At 38.6% G+C, this 26,834-nt stretch overlaps 1 protein-coding gene across 10 annotated transcripts; it reads right to left on the bottom strand.

Moving 5' to 3' along the window:
• Positions 1–2,964: 2,964 nt before the first annotated feature.
• LOC137122948 (LIM domain only protein 7-like) lies at positions 2,965–26,597 on the bottom strand. 10 transcript variants are annotated; one of them, XM_067496210.1, is made up of 31 exons: positions 26,453–26,597; positions 26,244–26,321; positions 23,984–24,054; positions 22,891–22,960; positions 20,320–20,426; positions 19,740–19,770; positions 17,717–17,830; positions 17,481–17,631; positions 16,524–16,677; positions 13,990–14,049; positions 13,092–13,260; positions 12,634–12,779; positions 12,264–12,447; positions 11,603–12,091; positions 10,297–10,411; positions 9,608–9,769; positions 9,315–9,490; positions 9,160–9,223; positions 8,967–9,026; positions 8,702–8,737; positions 7,903–7,928; positions 7,682–7,789; positions 7,494–7,583; positions 7,127–7,308; positions 6,959–6,976; positions 6,655–6,707; positions 6,398–6,563; positions 6,092–6,280; positions 5,933–5,987; positions 4,506–4,608; positions 2,965–4,220 (listed from the first exon to the last, which is right to left on the bottom strand). In XM_067496210.1, the coding sequence occupies exons 2-31, from the start codon at positions 26,310–26,312 to the stop codon at positions 4,198–4,200; spliced, it is 3,441 nt and encodes a 1,146-aa protein (XP_067352311.1). In that variant the 5' UTR covers positions 26,313–26,321; positions 26,453–26,597; the 3' UTR covers positions 2,965–4,197. The 10 variants fall into 10 exon arrangements, with proteins under 10 accessions (XP_067352311.1, XP_067352312.1, XP_067352315.1 ...); XM_067496211.1 differs by having other exon boundaries at positions 26,505–26,569; XM_067496212.1 differs by lacking the exon at positions 2,965–4,220 and adding an exon at positions 4,221–4,356.
• Positions 26,598–26,834: the final 237 nt, after the last annotated feature.

Raw genomic sequence — 26,834 nt, 5'->3', positions numbered from 1 at the left:
TAAAAATTATATCATTATGTAGAATTTTGTACCAGTTGCAACCAGGCAAATTATCCCTGCATGAACAGATTTTTACCTATCCCCAAAATGGTTTATTAAAGTTAACAATGGCTAATAGGTTATACTGTATATTTGACACTTCTGACACTGTTTACTGTTTATTGGGCATTTAATATATAGATCATTATTTCCAAAAAGAATTTTGAGTTTAAAACCTTTTGAATAATTTTCTATTTTGTGCAGGGCCCCCAGTCTGGGCAGCCCAGTGTAAAGTTTCTAGATCCGCCCCTGGATATAGAGTTTGACTAGAAAGACTTAAATGACGCATATCCGCCACAGATAAACAGCTTAGATATTACATATTAAAAGAGCTTCCAAAGGACTTTTAGGTAACTTTTGAAATACAGTTCATACTAAAAAGAATGTGATTGTATATCTTTATTTGCCATTGTAAGTAGTGAGAATAGAATTTGGACTAGGGGAAATGCGTTTATGGGTATCTAACACTGAATCACAGATACGAGTGTGGTTGATTTAATGTTCAAAGCGCGTGCCGTGGACACGACCACTTTTTATTCTCTATCTCTGGATGCAACTCAAGTGTCTGTTACTCCTCACTCAGCCCGGAAGTCGCTCCGTCCCAAATTCTCTTCAATTGCACTGAGTTTGGAGAAATGAGCAAGAACACAAGTCCACAGGAGCGACACGCCACTTTACTTGAGCCCTGTTGTTAACAGGACGCTGCGGCCGATGTGGACCTTCGGAGGAGAACGTGGAACATGGAACATGGCTGAGTGAGAAAACAAGGGGAACCAGGATATTTCACTTTTACAGACAAAAGAGCTTAAAGCCAAGCTTGAAACTTAAAGCTATTTCCTCATGTCATGCTTCCCTTTTAGACTGCATTAACACGTGGGCTGTACAGTTTTGGTGCTATTAACATTGAAGGAAACCACTGAGAAAACGCCTGATAGTAAAAGATAAAGTGAAAATCTTCCACAGACTTTAACTGTTAAGTGGCCAACCAACATTTATGGGGCGAGTTGTGCATGAAAAACAGTGAAAGCAATTTAAAACGCTACTATAAATAACTTGAGGGCACCCCCTGCATTTCTCCCATGTGGTGGTTTCCCACACGCAAAAGTGGCAATTAGGGTTTTCTAAAATTCTCCAGATTCTTGGACAGGGTCATGATTTTCCGCTTGGTTGCTCTTCAATCACGCCTTAAATAAGAAAAGCAGCAATAGTGGCCCTCAGAAATGTCCTGGTGATACTAATGATCCCATCATGTTCATCGCATTTTCGTTTTGTTTCCCAACGAACACACACAGATTTAAACACCTAAAGTTTAGCTCCCTCTTGATGCAAACACGTCAGCATCATGCAACAGCCGTGCACTTGTTGGTCCTGATGTTTCACAGCACACATTAAGGGGACACCTGCATTTGAGTGCAGCGTTTTCATGATTAGGTTAAGCTTATTTTGTAAGATTATTTTTCCAAATACCACTAAACCCAGGCTAAGATAAAAGACAAATATTTTAATTCTACAACTTGAAAAGAAAGGTTAACAAGTTTAGGCAGAAGTGAAGTATGAAAGTACTAAAGTCTCACTGCTGCTGTAAGACAGTTTAACTATTATCCTGAGAAGAATGTTTAACTGCTCTGTTCATTGTCCACACAGTCCATCTGGTTAATCTTCCAACTAAAATTTAAAGAACTCTCTGCATGTTTAGCTTGCCTGTTTGATTTGACTCTGCAGTTTCCGCCTTACTGTACTTCAAATACTGTGGTATTTAAAGACTGGAGTCCCAAGAGTCATCCTAAACAGATGGAACATGTCAGAAACTGAAAGATGTCTCTACTTGTGCCTTTGGGGAACTGAACTCTCCCTTCAAAAAGACCAGGACACAGTAAACTGTAAAAACATTTCCATTCATCAGGGGAGTGTTTAACATCTTGGCTATTTAAGTGCACACAGGGTTCAGCGCTCCAACAACCACTACAATGTTTTCCAAGGTAAAAGAAAGATGTCACGGCCACAATGACCTAGAGAAAATCTTTGTAATATTATGCATCTTCCTTATTTAAACCCAGATATTATCTGTGGTGAAGTTGTGTTAACACTGTTCACAACAAGAGACAGAGACCAACAATGAGGTCTGTGTGTTTGCTCTTGAAAAGGGATTATTTGCATTGCCATTTCCTCATATGGATAAAATGCTTTCCATGCAGCTCCAGTATCGTTTACTCACACATAGCCTACATTCATGACATCCTCACAATTCAAAAAGTCACATATAACTTAAAACCAACTTCTTAGATGTCTTCATTTCACAATAGTGTTCTTTTGCTAACCACAGCAAGTACAAAACCACAAACTCAGTAATTTTGCAGGTCTGAGTCTGAATCTGCCCGTTTTAGATTATGGCACTTCCCCCCCAAACACTGAAAGGCCTGATGACAAAAAACTCTTCCCTTTTGTCGCTTTAACCTTGCTTCATTCATTTCCTTAGAAAAGGTCAGTTAACTCCATCAAAAAATAAATAATTCCAAAAGGAGGCACGCGGAAGTTTATTGTATTCGTCACTGCATTACTGAGGTGTTTTTTTTTCCTGTTGAAAGGAACTTGAGTTTTTCATGAATATTGTAGGTTATCTGTACATGGAGATTAAGTGGTCTAAAAAGTTTCAAAGCCATTTTGAAAAGCAGAAACCTTATTTAAAGAGGAATTTCTGTGACAATAGTTTATGAAAAGCGACACCTTTGTTCATCAGTAACAGTGGCAAAACAAAAAAAAAAAAAAAGATGCTAATTGAGTTTGAGTTCCACAGTCCACATAAGAACTACAGCATAAAAACTGTCTAACCCATGCGAATATCTCATCATAAAAACACTCTTTGCCTAAACAATACAGTCTGATAAAGAAAGAGGAACTCTTAAGAAGAATACACAGTCAAATATTTAAACAAAGACATTTATTGGTGCTCTGGTTCAGTGGCAGATACAAAAAACACAACAATTACCACTGTTTTATTTTGAGAGGCATTTTCTAAACTTACCAGATGAACAAAGACATAATGTACTTGTTAATTTTCCTGTTTCAGCTGCAGTTATTTCTACCCACACAATCTAAAACGCAACATTCACAGAATCTATTGCAATTTTATTTCAAGGAAATGTTGATTCATTACACAGTTCAAGTGGTGTTGCATTACACTGCAGATTATAAAGATTAAACACCAGTTACCCTCTTTTACATTACAGTACTGGCAGTGGATCTGTTAATATCCAAGTTTAAAAAAAAACACCTTTTGTAAAGTACATGGCATATTTGTATATGCTATTATGTCGTGTTAATTAAACAGGAGTCTATAGATGTCACTGCAGTCAAAGCCATAACAGCACACTTGAGTAGCGGTGTTGGACTTTCAGTGTCAAAACATTACCATAAAACATAACTAGCAGTTACACTGCATGGTCGCTAAATTTGTGACTGCTTCAGGCATGTTTGCTCAAATATTTTAGGCATATTCAAATGGCAATTCTAGTGTGATAGTGACATTTCTGCTTTCCTCTGAGACCAATGATGCCATCATGTGGTACACAAATGAACAACAAATAACCCTCAACAGATCACATTCAGTGGACTTTATTTACAGAAACACTACACTTAAGATACCATTTTTAGGTGAGAAATAATTGTGCTGTACACACACACACACACACACACACACACCCCCAAAAAGTGCACTTAGTGAGTAACAGTAATGACAAAGTGCCACAGTACAAGGTAAAATGTGTCTCCAAACATAGGTTACATTAACGTTTGTAACGGGTGTAGATCAAAAGATAGCTCAGAGATGAGGACCGGTCACACAAACACTAAAATTAAAGCATTAATTGAACACTAATAATTCCCATCATTACTTTATTTGATATATTATTCCAAACGTTCTTTGAAATAAATTAGACAACAGGACAAACCAAGTACCACATTAAACATATGATTAAGAACAGGCAATAAGAATCTACTTTGCACAAATTGTCAAATTCCCAGAGTTTTCCCAGCCATACATGTCAGACACAAAAGTCACGGTTTGGCTGTGTGGACAGCATTTCCACTTCATTGTTTTCACCAACAGGATGCTACAGATATTGGGTGGCTTACTCTGTAATCTGAAGGATGGTATGTTGGTCACATGGAGAAGGCACCAGTGGCTAAAATATTAAACATATTCAGAATGTTTGACTTTTACATGACAAGCAAAAAACTATTTTCCTGGATATTAAACAAAAGTCCCATTTAATTTTAGTTGATAATTAGAAGTCATACATCTTTTTCATGTGAAGGAAACTGAACATAGAAGGGCAAAAAAATATATATTTTAGAGCATGAAACATACAAACTCAGTCTGGCTAGTGACACGAGGTACAGAAATTAAGGTGTGATGTGTTTCTGAAAGAATCTGTTGAGGTTGTTAATAAGCATAAATAAATACTCACACTTAAGTTGGAAATAGCAGGGCTCACAGTAGGGCTTCCGGTTTTGGAGTCGAACCTGGACTGCAGTCTCAGTTCCTCGGAGATGTCGGTGGCAGCCCACGCACTGAGGAGGAGGAATGAGTGAGAAAAGACTATTTAAGACAAATCCAGCTGACCTGTGAGTTGAGCCTTTTGTGTCTAAATCATTACACCAGACTGCTGGTCACCCAAGCACAGGGAAACTATGCTTTGTTTATGCATAGACACACAAAACGTGCAAGTGTTCCTCAGTGCCATGTGCGTCTTTAACTCAGAGCAGGGCTATAGAGGTGAACACTCTTGCATCTACATGTTAATGACCAAATGTCACGTAAATGTGGGGGTCATCTGGCAGTAAGATTTTCACAGTAAGCCTCTAATAGCAAAGCAGGACGACAGACTGACATCTTCCACCGAACCAGTCATATACAGAAAAATGTAGAGAGACACTTTGCACACAACAGACAAAAAACTAAAACCTTCTATACCAACACCCACAGGCCATGCACACGGTACAGTACACAGACTAAAGACAGGAGGGGCCAGAGTCAGAGATGCTCCTCACTGTGCCTATAAAACGACTACAGATGAGGCTCCTGGTGACCTTAAATGGTAAGATACAGTCACATTGTGTTTAATGTAAAGATATTTTTCTCTACAATAAGCACCAGAAACACCTGATGCCACAGATTTAATGGGGGAGATACACAATGCCTTAAAAAAAAAAAAAAGAAAAGAAAAGAAAAAATGGCTGGCAGCCGTAATTCTTAGGTTGGGTGCCATTTGACCACTGCAGGAGGAGAGGGCTGAATGAAGACATGATTAAAAGGCCCCTTTAAAAAAAACAATAAAGCTAACAAACTACCTCTATTTATTAATCCATTATTGTGTATAAGCATATGCTTATTAAGTTTTTAAAGCACAAGTCTTTAAATGTGCTCAAGAAATTTATCAGCATGACTATGTTTTATGATCTCAAATCTGATGTTTATCTTCTGCCATTTTCATCTCCTTAGTGAAATGGAAGATTGGGTTTCAAATACCAATTCACATGCTTCCTGTCTTATTAGACAGTCATAAAAACAATATTTGGACTTCTTCCCCTCCAAGTTTCAGGAATTTCCCCTGAAGTTGTTCAGTGTGTAGAATAAAGATGTGCTTAGCACATGAAGGGAGATGCACTTAATAAGGAAAGTAGGAAATGTTGCTGTGGTTTTTAAGTCTTGTGGAGTAGTACTGTATAAAATCAAAGTGACCACAAGAACAAAAAATGTACTGAGAGCTTGTAACTGAACAGCAGTGTAAGTAATTGAAAAACTGAATAATTATTGGCATCTACTGTGACTGCACCTTAACCCGGTCATGACCTCTCATCTGGAAACCAGCAGTTAGAATCAGAGACTAAGTACCTTGATTATCATGGCATGCCCACAAATACAGCAAGTCCTCCTACCACTGAAAACCCTGGGGCAGCACAGGTTGGTGTGAGGCCAAAATGCAGGATAAAATACTGAAAACAACAACTTGCGCAAGATAACACAGGCTCTATATTTGTTGAAACTGCAGACCTGCCATGATGAGGAGAGTCCTCAGATGGACTTCTCTGGGACAGAATTGATCCTGTACTGTAGCGGGAGTAGGAGTTTCTACTTGGCCCACAGTAACCTGCAGCAGCTGAATGTGGACGTGGGTAACTGACTGTAGTGGTCAAAGCCTGCGACTGATGCAAAGAGTCCAGGTTGTCCAGGGACTCATGCCTACACAAAAGACATTATGGTTTTAAAGCGAGGGAATAGAGAATGAGCAAAACTACAAAACTGCTGGCTAAGATGCATTGGAGTCTAATTTGGATGAGGTATAAATACAGAATCCACCTCTTTAGAGGAAAGCCAACATATGCCGGTTCCTTGTTAAAGCTGGGACTGCGCTGACGTATCCAGCTGTTATCTGTCAGGAGCTGAGTCCTTTTCTTCATCTCCTCCAAAATCTGCTGCCTCTCCCGCTCAGCCTTAGACTGGCCTTTTATTTTCCTCTGATCACCTGGGCCAAAAAAAGGTTAACAGTTTCAAAGTTTAACCAAGTACATCTTCCAATCATAGGAAAATATTATGACAAAGGAGGGCAGACCAACCGCCGGTCTGTCTGAGGGGCGTGGATAATGCTGGGGTAGACCAGGACTTGGTCCTATCGGAAGAAACAGTTTTTGTTATTCTATTAAAGTGAATAATGTTTATTAAACAGTTTGAGGAAAAAATTAAGATTAAAGCTGTTTCAGAGCTAAATTTTGGCAGTTACAACAATACAGATCTATGTTTGCAGACAAACTCATTACACTTGACCAAAGCTTACATTTACACTTCCGTATACCATAATTAAGTACATGTCATACCGAGTGTCTGAAAATAAAAGGGAGACTGAACCCATCTTGTTCTGACCTGTGCGCAGGAGACAGACTTAAGGCCCAGCAAAAAAGCAGCAAGCAGGAGGTAGAGCAGTTTCAGGACAGCAGCAGTCAGAGAAATGACAAAAAAATAGCTAAATAGAATGTCAAGCCTTGTTTTTATAGAAAGCATAATTATTGCACTAGATAAAAGTTTATTTACCATTCTGACCCAGAATTCATGTCATTCTGCACTCCTTGGGCATTACTTTGAGGTTTTGATCCCACTTCTTTCAGCTCATCTCTGCCAGGGCTCCATTCTTCTGTGCTTTTGTTTGTCAGTCCATTAACATGGGGCTGGATACTGGAAGGTTTCTCACCACCACTGTTCATCTCAAAGGTGCCCTGCTTTCAATACATCTAATTAAAGCTTGCAGAAATAATGTAAAGCACTGGGAGTTTAAGGCACATGGTTCGTAAAGGATTCTTAAAGGGCAATAAAATGGATTAAAAAGGTAAATGAAACTTAAACCTGTCAATCAAATTCAGGATCATCATGTTAACACCATGAAATTAACCAATTGCGTTACCCCCAACTGCCTGCAAAAGCCCCCCTCTGCATCTTGTTGAGCCTTTCGCCACTCAGCTTCCAGCCTCTCCTGAGCCTGCTTGTATTTCTCCTAAAATTCAGAAGCACCGTGTAAAACTGGCACAAAGTTGAAGTAAGATGGAAATATTTCCTCTTAGTGTTGTTCTGCGTTGTGGTAAAGATATTTACCTGCAGGAGGCGCTCTTGCTCTTCCTGCCACTTCTCCTGCCGCCTGCGATCTTCCTCACAGTCCCAAGACCAGCTGGATGAGGAGTGGGTGAGGGATGGCACCTGGAGCTGGTGATGCAAAAACAGACTGTGGGCTTGAATACAGTCCCAGTGCAGCGCACACACACACACACACATCTGAACACGCATAAACACATCTTTTGAAGTGTAATGTAACTTACATCAGATATTGCTGATTCTGAACCTCCTGTGTGAAAAAAATAAAATAAGTCAGCAAACCCCCTTAAAAATGATAAAGTTGTGTGTAATAAAACAGAAGCCAAAAAACACACACGACTGGGCACACATTATAAGAGCATTTTCAAATTGTACTTAATCACAGGCATCACTTATTTTATGCATTGAGAAAATACTAAACAACCACACTTTACTTTGTTGAGCCTACTAAACCCTGGACAAATTTTCAACAGCCTCTTGTTGTGTAACACATACAAATAATGGTACAGTTGTAGCCAGAAACAATAGAAATGAATTATAGAGTTCACACTGAAGCCACAGCTGGAGGTTGTTTGGCTGCTTTATACGAGGAAGTGATAAAGTCCTGCTACAGGCCTGAGCGACAACAATATTTGCTGAAGACCAAAGTACAAACCAACCACAAAATATGAAAATAATTAAAATGATAACTTTGCTCTTTGTAGGACTGGCTAAAATGTCTGATTATCAACATCAGTTGGCTCACGTTTACGAGTAGATGCGTGATTAAGATATACAGATACACTGCCGTGGCACAAACTCGACAGCATTTTAAATCAGCACACTACTCTGTAAATGTATCCCCAGCCTGAAGACACTGCACACACGCACGAAAGAAAGTGAAGTTTGCCATAGTATAAAAATAAGAGGCGTTCACATGCTGAGTTAACAAATCTGCTTAATCATTTTCTGAATATGTCCACAACAAATAAGTTATTTTATGCTGCAGAAATAAAAAAGCAAAATGCACAGTAAAACATTTACCACATAAGTAAACCCATGAGCTGAATCCTGCAGAGCCTGAAGACAGAAGCCATTGTAGTAGGATACACATGATTACTTAACAACCACACAGGACAGCATCAGTCATTGTGCACAATATTGAAACGTTTAGCAATTTAAAAAAAATTACAAACCAACTGAAACTCTGCATTTTGATAGTTTAGGTCAATACCTATAAATTAACCAAGCCGAACACCAGCCACCAAAGATGCTGCACAATTAGCCAGAGTTTAAACTGGAACTTTACCTTTTTGTTTGAAAAATTCTTCCCTCCTTTTCTGATTTTGCGTAATAATTTTACTACAATCTACATGAGGAAGGATGATAGAGTGAGAAATTCTATACCCAGTGTATCTGAAAAGTACTTTATAAAAAGACATGGTTCTGTTTTTTAGTTCTGTAATGTCACTACCATGTTACAGATTTTATCCTGTTTTTACCTTTACTTGTGGATGCCGTGTGATGGTCATCATGCTCTCCATCCAAGGCCGTACCTTGTATAACCTGGGCAGTGAAAGAACACCAACACTCACCTGATAAGAACAACTATCAGAAGAAGAGCATCCGTTCATTACTGAAGTAAAATGCTGCTCACGTTTTCTGTCAGCTCATTGACTTTGGAAACTTTTGTGGCTGTCCTGTCAGTAGAAGCAGCAGTGTTGGCATTGTGATCAGGGCAGCCAATCAGAACTTGTGCTGAAGGAGTCAGATTGAGGTTCATCTTGCTCTGGCCTGGCTGGTTGTGATGACTCCCCTCACCAGTGCTCCAATCTAATAACAACAACCAGCCATCAAAACTAAGGTCGCACATAAACCAGTGTGATGATGTTGCAGGTCAAGTTTTCAATGATAATTTCAAGGGGTGTCTTTTCTGGCTCGTTATCCTACCCTTGTTGCCGTAGCGGCGAATGTCCATGGTTAGACTGCCGTTTTGCAGGGCATGTGTCATTCTATTCTTCCACTCGTCGTAGTTCATCTGTGTCAGCGCAAGTCCATCAACAGCCACGATCTCATCATCCACACACAGGTGGCAAAGCTCTGCTGGACTACCTGAGCAGGGGAGAAACAGGTATCAGGAAATTAAAGAAAAATAAAGGTGGACAGGATAACAACAACAAAAAAAAAAAAAAAGGTACCAGCTTCAGGAATGATCACAATCTGTTAAAACAACCTCACTATTGAAGACAACTTTAATGCGGTGTTGGAAAACTGGCCAGTATTGCAAGCAAATGACAGTTTATACGCACAAACTATGCAGCTAAATAGCACAATAATAAAATTCTTCTTTTAACCACTAATTCGAAAAGTTCATGTATTGTAACTACAGTTACTGTAAGTCAGTAATTTTGTTTCGTTTCTATCGTTTCACTTTGTCTATACTGTATCTCTAAAGCAAATTCTCTTCCCAGAGGAGAAAAGACAAGACAGAACAATGTGGCATTACCATCCCTGTCACTACACTGCCTTTCCTACAGGATTTAAAGATTGAATTCTCTTTACTATGTCAGTCTAAAAATAAATGCAACGCTAGCGTGGCAAGATTTCAGTAGTCCAGAGTTAAACAGCAAAAGTCTTACCGGGTTGAATGGATTTTACTCTTACTCCTGTGGAGTCCCAATGAGTCTGGAAACCAAAGTCTTGTCTGGTGCTAGGTTTAAGAGTAAGGCTCACTCTCATGTCACTGTGATCCACCTGAAACACACACATGTAAAGGTGACACCCTGCAATCCAATGTCCTGTGCTTCATAGTGGAAATTAAAAATACTTGCTACACAAACATCGCCGGGCACACATTAAATGCTCTGACCAGTTTATATGTACAAGTGGAATTTTCATAGCTTTATGAAAAAGCAATGTCATCTTTTTTCCAGAAGTGCTGACATTGTGAAAACTCTATACTGCATCAAAACCTAATTATTAGCGTCAAAAAGATAACCTGGTAACTAAGTGTACAGCATATGCATATAAGGCATGTTCCCATTCTATATCCATCCATCTATCGTGTAATCTTTTAGTGAGACGATAGTGCTCACAAGGGTGCAGCAGTGTTTCTATTATTAATGAAAGCAATCCAAGAAAACAAAAAGGTAACACAAGCTTACCAACAGTGCACACACACACACAGGAACTGTCATTACATCAGCTAGCTGAAATGTATTTGGTTCTACAGCCCCCTGTGCACGTTCCTGAGCATTAAACTTCCAGTAAGCCAGACCCATTATTATCCAGGCTCTAAAATAAAATCTGACAGGTGGCAGCTACTTAAAAATGTGAAAAAGCTTGTATACGTCAGAACACTGAGGAACTGTATCTTCACAGTACACACGCACAAAACACAATCTTTCCTGATTCCATCATCATAATCATTAGCATTTGTTTACCATCTTGATTTCGCAGTCCAATACATTTTGAGTCAAAACATGAATGAATCAAAAACTTGACTGCTGATTAAGAAAAGAGGTAAATTTTTTGTGCATTTACTTTTAAGAAATGTACTAATATTTTCCATTTTCTCATTATCAAGACATCAAAAGACCAACAGATCACCACTGTGGTCCTAAAGTTATTCATCAACACAAAACTATTTTTATGACGAACATGACCACTTTTGTCCTGCTAACGTGTTAGCATGTTAAATGTACATTACAACAAAATACATTACTAGTTATGTTTTCTAAAAACCCTCCAGTGCAAAACTGCTAAACAAAATTCTTGTGTTTATAATATTTTCTCTGTTGTCTGGTCTTTATAAAGAATTTTATTAGCGTAACAAAAATGTAAAATATCACTAGACTTCTTTAAGTGAGTGCCTTGACAAGAAACAGGGTAAAGTGTTATTTTTCTACACGTCTTACTCTGTAGAGACCACCTGGTTAAACTCACACTGAACATTCTCGGCAGTGAGGACACCCTGGAGTGCTTGGTCCCAAAAGGTCTAGCTGTGATTGCAGAAGACAGACGGGTCGAGCCCTCAGACCGTCGGAAACCACGGGGGAGGCTAGCCGAACTGGACCAATTCTTGTAAACACCTGCAGCCTGTTGGCCTCTGCCTTGCTCCAACACTGATTCACATGATTTCTTCTGGCGCTCTTCCTGGGAACTTAAAGATGCAGTGGGACCGCTGGTGGCAGCAGATTTTACAGTCTCCTTCGGCTGTATGGTTGTGACCAGAGTTGAGGTTTGGTTTGTCAAAACATTTTCTGTTTGGACTAGTTCTGGCATGAACTGAGCTTTGACTTGGGTTTGGGAACTGAAAGGGCAGTCCTGAGAAGGTGTTGTAACTCCTGCTCCATCTGAGGCCAACGAGGCGATGTGGGTCTCCTCTCCCAAAATGTTCCCATCAGAGGCAGGTATTGCTCCAACTAAAGAGACCTAAGATAAAAATAAGTGAACACTGGTGTAAAATACAACAAAGTTCTATGTTTTTATACACCTCGCCTTGTACAACTACACACGGATCTGTGGAAGCTTCTGTTATTTCTGTAGGCACTTTCACTAAAATTACAGTAACATCAGGGAAATACACATAACTGCCAACTTTTACCTGGGTGTAGGCTGAAGTAGGGGGGTTATGTGGAGCAGTGGGGCTGAAAGGAGCTTCAGTGGCGTAGCTGCGGGCCAGTAGTGCTCGAGTATGCGGTCGGAGATCAGAGCTCGATGGTTTTGATGGAGGAGAGTTGGAGTATGGACGGGGGGTAGGGTTGTGCCTGTGTTGTGTTTGCTGGTCTCTGGGGAATTAGCATGTAAGGCAAGAGGAGCCAATGTAATAAAAGGAAGCAGAAAAGATGTGTATCACGTTACCTGAGTTCAATACAGCTTGCTCGGCAGTTCTCAAATTAGCAGCTTTTCATACACTTTAATTAGTGGTAGCAAGGTTTTGGAGTGTACACATTAGGTTTGTGGCAGAAGTGTACCTCTTTGGCAGTCTGTCCTGTGCTTCATTCTTAAAGTTTGTCACAGCGCCATTTGTCATCTGGCTAATGACATGCTCTCTGTCTTGCGACTTCCTATAGAGGTCAGACTTGGTGCTCCTGCGTCGATGCTTCCATTTTTTAAAGTCCTGAAACAGACAAAAGGCGGCAGTGACACTTTTGCTTGTGTACGTAACGACAATCTGAGGTCGTTATTATAATGAAGACTCAGAGACATGGTTCTGCTAGCATCCAAATTTCATTCTTGACCCTGGAAACAAAGTAACTTTCAAAATGGTTACACCAATAAATACATTTAGACAGTATGGCCAACTCTCACCACAAGGTCCATTCAGTAGCTGTTAATCAGTTTTTGATAAAATAAAAAGAATTGTCAGTAAAGTTGCCTGAGGTCAAGAATAAAATGTGCAGCAGCTTTGTCAAAATAGTTTTTTTCTTACATCCTGCCAGTGAGCTTCACTGTCCTTGGTGGCAACATTGCTCATATGTTTGTTTTCTTTATTCCATTCTCCTGCCATCTTAGAATCCTGGCCCACATCATAAATGGTATTTTCATTGGGGACTTTGCGCATCGGGTATACCATAGGGATGTCGCTGAGTGATTTGCTCCTGGTTCAGGTAAACAAGGAAACAGGGCATGGAAATAATGGATACACAGGGCAAACAAAGTTTTGGTAAACACTACAGCTTTACAGTATGTTGCATTAAAGTGACACTTTGAAGTGTGTGGCAAATTAAGCATGATTAACAGTATTGCAGTGTAGCACAAAAAAAGCTCACGAATTTGCCATTTTGCAATGCCACCTACTTTCCATGCTTGATGCTAGTCTCTCACACACATAGTAACAGATTTACCAGCTGCAAAACAGTACATTCTGCATTCAAATAGAATTCTTAGTGAAGTGCAAGCAAGGTAGTAGCATACACATTAAGTATTGCAGCAGTATAAACAGCAACAGATGTTGCTCTCTGGGTAACATAAGTGACTTGACTTGTAACATGTAATAGCACTGCTACAAACAGGGGTTGTCAGATGTGACAAATAACTTATACCACCTTCTAAACGTTACTGTATCAGAATAGCTATAATTTGATAGGAGAAAAAAAAAATTATGTAGTTTCCCATAAATTCCTGTGCCAAGTTTCTGCCCAGAAAATAAATTGTGGGAGCAAGTGCTGTTTGTGCATAATATCCTTTGTAGCCAAGCTGAATACAAACAAAAGCAGATCCAAATGAAGCAGGAAAAAAAAAAAAAAAAAAAAAAAAAAAAAAAAAAAAAAAAAAAGCTGTCGTGCTCAGGGGCAGCCTCAGTTTTATGCCTAAAATCTTGCACTTACCAAATCCAGCCAGGGTTGACCTGAACTGGTCTCTCAGGCCTGACCTGATTTTGATACCCTCTACAAAACCAAAGAAACAGACATGAAGAAGGATGATTGCATTTAAATGCAAGGTTCAACAAAACTAACTACCAGCGTAGTAACACATGATGGTCAGGAACGACAAAACACCAAACTAAGACCTCACATGTAGAGAAGAGCCATTGCATAGATTACTTACAGAGAGGCAATGCTGCTTCACTGCCACATCTGTAAGACAAACCCAGCATACACACAGAAGAGCTTGGTAGAAAGGTGTTTATTGCACAAATTCAGAGTGCGCACTATTTGTCAATTTATTGACCCACTATGACATTAATTTACAAACCAAACCATATCATAGCATTAGTGCTAGCAAGAAAAAAAAAAGTGTTATAAATAACATGATTCTGTTATGGCTATTAAAGTATGACACTGGGCGTGAATCATCCGTTTAGCCATTATGAACTATTGAGTCACACAGCATGATGCTGTCAAGAAGTCATCAGACCAGCAGCACCATAAAATGGTTCAAGAGTAAATGCCAGATAAAACATGCAGTACTTATCAGTAAGAGTACAAACTCAAAGCACATTTAATTTGCCTGATAATTTCATAAAACATCTTTTCCATAAACAGAGCACAATTTGCATCGCTTTGCTAAAATGTAGTTTGCTGATTGATTAGACTTGCAAATGCAAAAAAATAAGTTCACTTTGACGCTGTGGTACAAAAAGCGATACCGAGTGGGACAGAACAGTCTCCTGTGTGCAGTGTGTAAGGTTTGTCTACTTTGGGTGGTGTGCGGTGTAGAAATCCTCAGAGAGCATGTTCATGCTTAGAGCGTGGCTGTCACTAATAGTTAAGAGTTTCTCCAGATGTGGAAGAGAGGTTTCTCACAGCAGCAGATCTCACAAGCCAGGAAATGAAGTCAAAGTCTTCCGCAGAAGAACCCAAAGCTTTATGGCTTCAAAGAAAATGTGGAGAAAATGCACGAAATAAGTACAATGAAATTAAAAATAACAGTAGGTATTCTACTGAAAGGAAATTGATAGAGTTAATTGAATAGCTAACTAGCCAATTCTTGGCCTGGCAAACTATTATTTACTTTACCTAGTGTTGGACTTAAGTGAAAGTTGGATTTATAGCCACAAAAATAAGTGGCAAAAGACAAAAAAAAAAAAAAAAATCACATGCAGCCATCAATATAAATAATTATGTTTAACTTTCACCAAATGAGTTACAAACGAGCCTACAGACGTGCTGTTTTTACTGACGCAATGCTTCAACAACTTTGGACGTTAAACACATACAAAGGCAAAGCTGAAACTGCAGCTTTGTGCTTTTTGAGAGTGTTTGGGACATTGCTTTCATACACTGTTAGCACTCTCTCACATCAGACATTTAAAAACAGCCAACCGACCTCAAGCTTTGCATTTTACGGTACCAAGGTCTTCTCTGGGAGCCAAGGTAGATTGTGCGCACTCTGATATCCTCTTCAGGTGTCCAATAGTGTGGTAAGTAGCGGTCATAGTAGGGGTTGGTAGATGTCTGATGAAGAGTCTGACGCACTCGCCGTAAATATAAATCGTCTAGGATGGGGTCTGGTTCAGTATCATCTTCTGAGTCTTCCTCACAGAGTGCGTGCAGGAGAAGCTCTTCGTCAGGAAGAGACCGAGTGAGGTGGGGTTGAGGAGAGAATGGAGCATCTTCAATGCTGCAGCAAAGAGTGGTACAGCCACGTCCATGTTTATTCACAGCTGATGGCGATAATCATAAACTCATCGCTTTGGATAAATTAGTAGAAGCAAGTATCACAGTAACGACCCGACAGCATAAAGCTGTTACAAATGTTAAAAGGCAGAACGGTGACTTATTGAAGGAGGTGAATTCCCGCTTTAAGTCTGCAGCAGATTATGTGGTTGAGTTTCAGCAGAGCCAAGCACAGCACTGAAATTCACCAGTTCAGTGTGATCACATAAATATTGACAAAGCCGTAGCCTTTAGCCTCATTTTTACTGTGGATGGACACTTTCAAAGAAAAAAAAAACACAGTAAAGTGCACAGAAAATGGAGCCTGAAACTTGCACCTTGCAGCCAGAGACAGAACAAAACTAGACATCCAGTTTAAATGCGACCTCTGTGGTAACTTCAAGCTGGAGTCAAATTTGAATGTCTCATGTGAAAGAGTTTCACTGTTAGAACACAACATGTCAGAACAGTAATTCATCACTTGATAAACTCAGCTTTACATACAGTATTTAGTTGCCTTATATTTCTGTGTTAGTTTAATGTTCTGTGCATGGTGGATCTAGGAGCTGAAAAGGCGGTGCAGTGTTGTGCAATTCCACATAAAAAGTGATGTTAATCATTTTAGCTTAAATATTTAGAATAGACGTGTTAAAATGCAAATTAGACTGGAATGGATTGTAAATAACTACAGAAAGCACTCTCAATAATAAGTTAGTAGCAATGTGTAAATTTTCTGTGTGTAGTAGTTGACACATTTGCAGTACCTGGCAAGTGGACTGGCGCAGCCCCTTCCATTCTCTTCCTTTCCATGTTTTTTTCGTAGGAGCGGTGGTGGGATATAGCCTTTGTTTTGCTGGGCTGAGGACTGTGTGGGCTCCATCCTGAACACCTGCTCAGCTTCTGCGTCACTTCCACAACCTGAAAATATGAAAATTGACCAATAGAAAAGATAAGCTTAGAAAAGTAAGGGAAACAAAAGCTGAACTCCAAAAAAATGACAAAGACTGCATTATGGTTAGAACAGTCTAAATATCAGCGAGGAACCTTTAGTGGAGGTCAGTCTTCATACAGCCAAGTATTTTACCCTCTCCCACCACACTCACTTTTATCATCACGATGTGGAACTTGTCAGTGTATCACTGTAGTGCACTGAGCTCAAGCATGACTAATAAAACTATATAAGATGATGAGCAACTTGTTTATCCAATTGACACAAGCTGATCCAACATATTAGTCATTATGCTAGAATAAAGCTATTATGGTGCATGACTTGTTTATAAAACATTTCCGTTTGGGCGTTTTTGCACTTCAAAAGCATCAGAAAGGGTGTGGGATATACAACCCCGTTCCAAAAAAAAAAAAAGTTGGGTTGATGTGTAAAAGGTAATTAAAAGCAGAATGCAATGCAAATCTCAACCCATATTTTATTCACAACATAAACAACCTCTCAGATGTAACAGTTTTACACTTCACCCCAACTTTTTTTTTTTGGAATTGGGGTTGTACAGAGTTTGAACAATGACATGAGCAAAAACGCACAACAAATTAAATAAGTTAGGTAGAATAATAAAAGGTGTCATAATCCATTTGAAGTAGTACAATGCAGTGTACAAACTTTAGTCAGTATCATTTATGCGCCAACACAAGATTATGCTTACAAGTATGATGTGCATAAACTATTAATTAAAAGGAAATATATGGGGAAATAAAAGTTAATGTACCTTCATTGTTTGGATAGAGGGTCCGGGACTCTGGAGAATCAACACTGTCCACAGAATTCTCTCTCTTATAGCCTGGTCCCATGCGCTGACATTCCTCCCTCTCTGTGTACAAGGTGTCTTTCACAAACACATTACTGCCCTCATCTAGAGCCTACATTTTGAAATCAGGATTAATGTAGATCAAGAAAATAAAAAGGGGGCTAAAAGTGTATAAAATGCTTAGAAGAGCAGCTTACTTTGGACAAGGCCAGCCCTAACAGCCCTTCAAATGCTTTAAAATTAAGCTGAGGGCCCATGTAGAACGCATCTTGGTGAGCTTTGCGACCCAGCCAATAGACAGTGATCAGAACCTGCAAGAGTAAACAAAGATTTTGACTACATGATGGTAATCTAAAAGTTCAGAATGACTAAATTAATTTGAATTCATCCAGATGTGCGGTTTTCAGCAAATTCAAACAATTTGAAATACAATCCTCAGTATGGTGCTTAATTTCATAACCAACTATGTATCAAATAAGGTACAGCATTTTTATTTATTTATTTATTTATTTATTTATTTATTTATTTATTTACTAACTAACTAACTAACTAACTAACTAACTTGACTGCTCAGAGTGATTCTTTCCCCAAGTATGGGTCGCTTCCCAGATTTTATTGTTGCAGAAACCAAAGCATTTTGGACACGATTTTTTCCTCATTTACTTTGGGGCAAGGAATATATTTTTGATTTACTGGCTCTCTCCCCTGACAGAGCAGCCCCATGTCTTAAAAGGCATATATCCACTACGTATTAGAATTTCTGTGTCTGTATCTTTAGGTCATCATTGAGCTGCCAAATAGAAGAAAAAAAAAAAAGGAGGGCTTTAATAGATGACTTAAATGAATATTTGATTCCCCATTTCACTTGATCAGTGTCTGTAGCAGCTACCGTAAAAGTCAATTGAATAAATTTACTACATACAAAAATGATCTTAGTTCTAGCATCAGTGTCATTGTAAAGTAGAACAATGACCTAAAAAGGCTAACTTCTTGATTTTGTTCAACACAAAATGTGCAGGGGCACACTAAATTATGCAGTCTTTTAGAAATAGGCAATTAACTATTTAAGACTGCCCGGGCCACTGAAGCTGAAATTGGTTCTGCTTTTCACTCATTTGTAAAACCTGAAAGTAAACCAGTACGAGGATGTATTCATTATTCCCTGTGAAGGCCATTTTTAACACTGCATGCAACATCCCATAAAAGGTTCATCCTATTTAAAGGGTATTAATTGCCACATATATTTTGATATATAGCAAATGACTTATTAGATGCTGTCAACTAATAGCTCTAACTTTCATCAGTGTTGCACTAAAAGACCACCTCTCTCCACATTTATAGGAACTATAATCCACAGTATTTCAACATACCTAATAAGAACCAAAACAAAACCATTTACAATAGTTGGATATACTTTCAGTCTACTTATACTGTATGTAGAGCTGTAATTTTTACACTTTACAAACTAAAGACTCATTTGAGTGTCAATAGTTTCTCATTGCACTGTTACACAATCTTGCAACTTTAAAATGTATAAATAACTGCTTCAATTTCTCTGTGTCTGATTGGAAACTCACTCAGAGAAAGGATTTCAATGGTTGCAAATTGACCCAATTTGTTAATTTGTAGAGAGAAAAGCTAAACCCAATTCAAAGTAAAAGAGTTCTGACAACAGCCTCATTACTGAGCCCATGTTGTCAGCTATTGTGCAATTCAAATGAGGCTTTCTAGATAACCGAAAAAACCTCATGTTCTGTGGAATATGTAAAATACCAGCAGTGCATGCAACCGTGTACACATGTTTCACACACACAAAAAACAGATACTTACAGCAGCTTGAAGAAATTAGTTTACAGACAAAGAGTGAGGTATAGCGATAAGGTCGCTAATGCATAAGGTTCTATTTTAGCACGGGAGGTTTAATACCCGATTATTAGGATTTGCCCAAACTCTAAACAATGCCCATTGACCATCATCATTATGATCGAGTTGACATGAGCATCCGGAACTACAACCTTTGCACTACACCTACTGGTAATTAGTTTGATAAACGTCTTTGAGCACGAATGTAGTCAATTCAGGGATAGCATCAGAGGTCCTTAGATGTGAAGCAGCATGGAGCTTTTATTTAAAACATTTGAAGGCTAAAAAGGAGGAACTGGGAATATATATAAGAGATAAATTCAAACCATTTTCAGTGGTCATCCTGATTAAACTCACATTTTTGAGTCTTCTGTTGCCTTCATCTTGCCTAAAATAAAAAAAAAAGGAAAACATTAAAGAGTGACTCATCCTGCACATGCATATATAACTGTTAAGAAAATTACAGTGACATTTCCAAACGTCTCATTTGCAATGTTCTACTAATCAGTCGCTTATCAGAAATTACAGAGAACAGGCTATCAGCTTGTATAGAGCAGCAGCTTGTCAGGCAAACCTCACACCTTTATAAATGCAAACCAGCTACAGTATGAGACTCAAAGGTCCTTTGTCAGAACAGTTGCTGGAGTACATATAGTTGTAAATGTACAGCCAGTATGTTTTGTAGACATTATGGATCCAACTTTTTATATAGTTCAGCTAACAATAATAGTTTGAGTTTCAGGAGGAAAACCACTAATCTAAAACCCTTGAGCCTTCCAAACCTATACTAAGAAAATTAGCATAGAGCTGTCATGTTAGCCAAGTGAGTGGTAGTCTGTTGTATTTCTATGCAGGAATAGGCAACAGTAACTTTGGACAGTTGTACACAAGCTCTTGACCCGACATGAAACTGAAAAAAAGAAAAAGGGAGCAGCACCTGAGTGTTACACGAGTGGACAGGTCCTGCAGGTCTCCGGGATGAAACAGCTGTGACTCATTCAGTCCCAGTTTCCCACAGGCTTTCAGGAATACGTTCACATTATCCTGCAAATGAAAAATTGCTGAGATATTAAAATCTGAGAATTATAAGTAGGTTGTGGGTGATTGTGTTGCCTCTATTTGGGCTAAGCTACACAGCTTACAAAAATCTGTCAAATTATGTACAATGTAATGATTGACAGTTTTCCAAAAAAAAAAATAAAAGTTTATAATTTATAATTCATGAGCCACAGCATTATTTACAGTCTAATTGTGATTAAACATTTCTTAACATTTAGTCAAGAACTGTTAAGGCGATGCTTACAGCATCTAATAATAAAAAAATAAAAAACATTTTAAAATATGGCTGAAATGGCAAGTGTCTGCAGCAGATTTCATGAGCTGTGCTCAATAAGCATTAGTTGTGGGAGTTGATTAAACTTGGCTGTTATCTGGTAGCAGTAAACCTGCTCTGCGAGGTGCTGCCTCTATTATGCTTTGTTAAAGATTGTTTCCTAGAAGTGGAAAAGAAATATAGCGGTCTGCTTTCACCAGCTCTAAGCAGCAAGTGGAAATGCACCATTTGAGACTCTTATTCTCTGCAACACATCCCAAATGATGACACCGCACAGGGAGCAGCAGTCAAGATCTTTGTTAAGCAAGCAAATCAATACTTAAGCAAGCTGAGAACAGAGCTGAGGACAAAATTATGTAGCTTCACAATGTTTTTCATATTTTCATATTTTCCCTTTGTCCTCTTAAATGCACACAATGATCATTTAGCATGAAATTTTTTTGAATTAGTTACTACATGCTGTAGCTTGTAGACATGTACAGCACAGAACAAGTGTTAAAAATACAGGCAATACATTCTTACTTAATTCCAAACTGTAACATTTTGAACCCATGTACAACTTAACAAAAACCTGTTAGACAGCATACGGAAAACACATGCCTCGAAGTTCAACCTAGACAAATTGCAACACAAATAAGTGCACTTGTGGTTTCTAATTAAGAGCAACTGCATGGACAAGGCTATAAAACAAGATCTGCACTCTACAGTTTAAGCTCTGGTTAATGGTCTAGGATGTACTGGATATAATGTGGCTTGATGTGGTAAGAATCCGCCTCAAGTAACAACACACAATGGTACTTCATAAATATGGGAGAGGGCGGGTTTTTGAGACTAATCTGGCTGAATATATCCTCTGATTTAATTCCAATCAAAAACCTTTGCAGTATTTCAAAGCTGAAGGATGAACAACAAAGCTGCTCCAGCCAAGATAAACTAAAGAATATTCTTTAAAAATAAATAGATGACAGAACCCCTCTTCACAGATCTACCAGACTGGTTCAACCAATGTCAGAAGAGTTGAATTGGTCATTAAAATTAAAAAAGGGGGACATACTAAACATAAAAATCTCCCTAAGGATGTGTTGGACTTTTCACTGCAGTTTAATCAGTTCAACATGTCTCTTTTTCTAGTTAATTGACTTTGGCTAAAACAAAAACTACTACATTGGATGGAATAGATTTGTAATTACTGAACATTTTAGTGTAACTGAGCACTCTGTACTCTGTTGTACTCAGGTTTGTTTTCTATTGCAAACATGAAGAGTTAGTCAAACAATGCTTTGTCAGGCTCTAGTGGCAAACTGACAAACTACAGATATTCTGCAGCTAATATTCTTAGTTTTTATATAATTCACTTACTAACCAACAGTTACATATATACCTGATATAAACCCCAAGTTAATATTGACTGATAACGAGAAGTCAAAATTCTAACAAAAATGTAAAAAAAAAAAAAACACCTACAAACAGTATATATTTTAAACCCCTTCTAAATGGCTAAATACAGTATATACAGCTAAACATATCAAATTTCAACAGTAATGACAACTATACTTACTTAAAAACATTAAAAATCAACACTACGGTCCTTCAGGTTGTCAAAATATCTGCTATTCCTCTGCTGCACCTGCATCTCACACCTGTCCACTAACAACTCCAACATCCACTGTTAAGTTCTGTCTCATTATTGCTTCCTGATGGGAGGCTGCAAGTCATCTTTCCCTGTTTTTGCTTTGGGCATTTTTGGCAATTAGACTGTACAAAGTCATCGAAACACAGCCTGAAGCCTAAATAAAACCTGCATTTACAGTTCTGCTCAATGAAAAAAAAAAAAAAACGTTATATTTAGACGTTGCTTTGGTGCACTGAATTGCAGTTTCAAGATCATTCAAATTGTGGCAACACTGTCTCTCAGTGCCTTTAACAGGAAACCACAGTGTCAAAACTTCCTGGCTAGCAGGTGCTTTATTTTCATTATGCATTTTACATACACAGTAAATTCATTTTTAAATGACTTGTGTTTAATATCTCAGTTACATTACTGCAGTCTACAGGACAAATATTTACAGGGATTTACATTGTTTGACATGCACATGTACCAGACAGTAAGGCAACCTGCCCCCCCATCCCCCACCACACACACACACTGCACTGTCTCTCAAGTTTAACACTCACCAAACCAGCGATTGGAGTAGAAAGTCTGTTTACTCTCTTAATGATGCCAGGTTTCAATTGATTGATCAGGCTGCAAGTGAAAACAAATTAACATTTTTGAAATGTTTTTTGCACCACATACAGTTTCTTTTAAAGGACAAATATTTCCACCCAGATGGCTGAAACTACTGCAGTCCAATTTAACAGTTCTGCAATAAAATGCAATGAGGCTCAACCAAATAAAGGATGGGACATACAGATGCACCTAAGTGCCCTGATTACTCACGGAAACCAAGTTACATACATCAAGGAACATGTGTATATGCACTGTAGCAACCTGGTTTCTGTAAATGTGTGTGAATGTGCAGCAGCTCAGTAATCAGATTTGTCTTCTACCTTAACCTATTCTGAAACCAAGAGTTACAGATTCAATTGTGCAGTGACATAAAAACACCCCTTCCTGATTTATTGCTGTGTCTGCAAGAGCAGACAACACAGTGAAAGTGTCACACAGAGACAACTTCTATAGACTTCTACCTCTGTTTGTTTCAGGTTATTCCTCTTTCAGCACACATCTTCCTACAGAAATCTTATTCTTCTAATCCATTATTCCATCTATAATAACCAGGTTTGTTGACATCAGCTTACTTAAGAAATCCGTCTTTAACCAGGTTATTTAAAGCTACTATATGCAACTTAAGCCAGCACTAGCAAGAAATTTGAAGTCAATGCACTCTGCTCCTCTACTACACGACCACCATCTCCAATGCGCTTCCACATTCTGCACAGATCTTCAGGTATTAGTCATAATCAAATTAGGTGAGCCTCACTCGGCACTCACCAGTGTGCAACAACAAAATAAGCTTAAAGCATAATTCTACATTAAATAAGTTACACTCCAGCTTTAGGATATAGACTATAAGCTATACGTGATTAAGGATAATGGCAAATTACTAGAGTGCATGTTGAGATATACATTTTTTTTTGTTGGTTAAGGGCTGCTGAAGCAAAGCTGGCAAGCAGCTTAGCCAGACTAAACACTAACCATTGGTTAGCATGGTAATTTTCTTCCACAAAAGTGCAATTCAATTCAAGTTTGAGTATCAATACTTACTCGCAAAGAAGGACACCATTCTCCAAGGCAGCACGGAAGTTGTTGCAACCAAATGATTTTCCAGTTACTTCCTAAAATAAAAACACAGGTGAATTAATCTAATGACCATTAAACTTCTTTCTTTTGGCATGTGCATTATGTTTAAAGTCTCACTGATTACTGTATTTTTGGTGAGATTTGGTCTCCAGTTCACTGATGAGATCCAGTATTCAAATTACAGCCAGACATAATAAAACCTAAAATGGGTACAGACAAGCCTTCCCACAAACATCCAAACTATGTTTTTTGTCAAAAGCAAAAACACAACAAAACCTAAATGATTTTGTGAATGATGAAGTACAGGGCAAGAGGGCTTTGTAATGAAGACATAAAAATTGGACTATTAGGCTTCAGCTCCATAACTAACAGAGGGCCCCAAAAGGCTATTCTTCTCACTAATTAGTCCCCCCAGGAATCCACAATCACAATTCATTTTTGGTAGAACAGGGCACTGGGCATGGAGAGGATGCTCCTCTGTGGAATCAGACAAACAGTGAAGTGCCAGGTTAATACAATGAAAACACAATGTGGTCAAGATTCTATGCTGCGCCAAATGTTAATTCGTCATTTTAATAAACAATTTCCCCTAAGAAACCACGGAATTAAAAGATCAACCATGAGCTCTTCAATGCGAGTTGCAAACTGGTCTTGACAGTTTTGCTTGCTAAAAAAACAGTTGGATTATACCACATGAAATTAAAATAGAGGAATTACATACATACAAATTGTCTAATATTTGCTTGTTCTAGTTTCTCAAATGTGAGGATTTCAAGCTTCCCTATGCAACACAAAAGTACACTCAATATCGTTGGATTTTTGACTGCAGACTACATAAAAGACACTTGAAGAAATTACTTTGGTCATTTAGAAATGTTAGCATGATAAAACAAATATCAACATTATGATTGTGAATTAAAGAAGCTGAGATGAGATTTGTTGATAATGAAAACAATCTTTGGCTGCAGCTGTAGTTAAATTTAAAAGAAATTGCTTGTTCAAAAATACAACAAAACATTCTTAAAGTGTATTGTGCTGGTCCTGAAGAACCCAATCGATTTGGATTTCTTCAAGTCCAGTAGGCACTGAGCAAACATTTGTGTGTAATTGCGGCTGGTACTGTGCTAATGATAAACAGCAACAATTTCTGGACTCTTGATATATATGGAAGCTTATTATCCTGCAATCTGTAACAAAGAATATTAGTCCTAACATAATCCCATTGTGGTTTGGCACATGGAAGCATTTGTGACAACATTTAGAATTTCCTTAAAACATTTAGCAGATGCTTTTATCCAAAAGCAGCCTTCCTTGCTTCCCTCCTGTCTCACAGACACACAGAGCACATCACTGTTCATCCATCCTTTAATCCATTAGTCCAGCAAAATAGACGGGTAAAATTGGCATGGGCTCACTGCCAAGAGAGGCCTGCACAGAATTCTCATAATGATCCACTCAAACACAATTGACATTAATGGTCCCATTTAGAGTTAGTCAACATTCAGTACCCACAGCCTACAAGTTGTACTATTGCTTATGATTTAAGGATTATAACTTCTGCTATGCTTGGACAGGAGCAGCATACACCAACAGACGGGTATAAACCACATCCTCCTCAATGTGTGCAAATGTCCCATAGTATTAACCAAGACAAGTGTGCAAAAAAAGAGGAGGAAAAAAACCCAACCAACATGAGCTGTGTGAGCACATTTAACCAACCAGTACAACACATCAAGGAACCAACTAAATCTGCAAACCTCAGGGTTGTTAGTGATGGGGTACTTTCGATTTCTCTTTTACATTACCTAATGATCTGCACTCCTTCTGTGCATTTCACTCAGAAATTGAGTGAGTCCTGTAGTCAAATCATTTTTATCTGGATGACTGCAGAAGATCCTCATATGCACAGTGCCTCTGTGTCTAAAAAGCTCTTACCCGAGTCTTATCAGGGTGTGTTTTGCATTTGAATTCAAAGATAAACTGAGGCACCTTTGCAGACTTCAAAGTGTGTGTTGATTTTATGTAGTTTAAAAATTCAGCAACAGTTTTAGAGAGTTAAAAGTCAAACATGGACAAGTTATTTTTCCTAAGCGTCACATTTTGTCTCCACAATGGGATTATTCTTATTGGCTAAATGAGCAAAATAGTTTGGACATAAAAAAGGAGGAGAGAGGCTCAAATAGCAGCAGTGCTGTGTAGCAAATGAAAAGAAAATTAAAAGTACCTCAATCCAACGTTGAGCCTCGACGAACGCGTCTGCACAGCTGAAACTGCTCTGCTGGCGCCACTCCATCACTATATTCTGAGCAAGCAAGCAGCAAGAAGAAATATTCTGGTAATTAATCAGTTAATTAATTCAGCCGCCGCCACGCCGTGCACCGCCACCATACTTATTAAATAAGTTCACATCATGTCAATAAACACGGGGGAAACCTTTGCAGTTTGATCCAAGCGAAGACAAGTCTGAGGCAGCGCGTTCAGTCACCTTGTGCTGTGTGTACCTGCTCACCGGTGGAAGCTCCCGTTAATTGACATCCAGGTTACACTGGACACTCGGCACTTCTGCCACTGACAAGTTCCGTTTATTGGGTGAAGTAGAGAAGAAGGTCTCCGCCCACTGCAAAACTACAAGCAAACTTTGTGAACTGAGGTCAAACTGGGGGACTGCAGTGTCATCAGCCCTCTGCTGGTCTGTTTGTGCACAACAATGGGGTCAGTGGAGAAAAGTATAAGTTGAGGAAATGTGCACAGGCCTCAAGGATGAGTTTTGAAGTAGTGACGAAATGAAAGGGCCAGAATTTATCTGACTTATATT

This window comes from Channa argus, chromosome 2 (genome assembly GCF_033026475.1).
Source record: "Channa argus isolate prfri chromosome 2, Channa argus male v1.0, whole genome shotgun sequence".
Taxonomy (NCBI): domain Eukaryota; kingdom Metazoa; phylum Chordata; class Actinopteri; order Anabantiformes; family Channidae; genus Channa; species Channa argus.
This window is presented reverse-complemented; position numbering and strand designations above follow the sequence as displayed.

Coding starts and splice junctions, on each gene's coding strand:
- LOC137122948 (XM_067496210.1), bottom strand. CDS start 26,312: ATGGAGTGGCGCCAGCAGAGCAGTTTCAGCTGTGCAGACGCGTTCGTC. Junction 20,427..22,890: donor CTACTCCAATCGCTGGTTTG/GTGAGTGTTAAA, acceptor TTTCATTTGCAG/GATAATGTGAACGTATTCCT. Junction 9,770..10,296: donor AGTAAAATCCATTCAACCCG/GTAAGACTTTTG, acceptor TCCCCTGCTCAG/GTAGTCCAGCAGAGCTTTGC.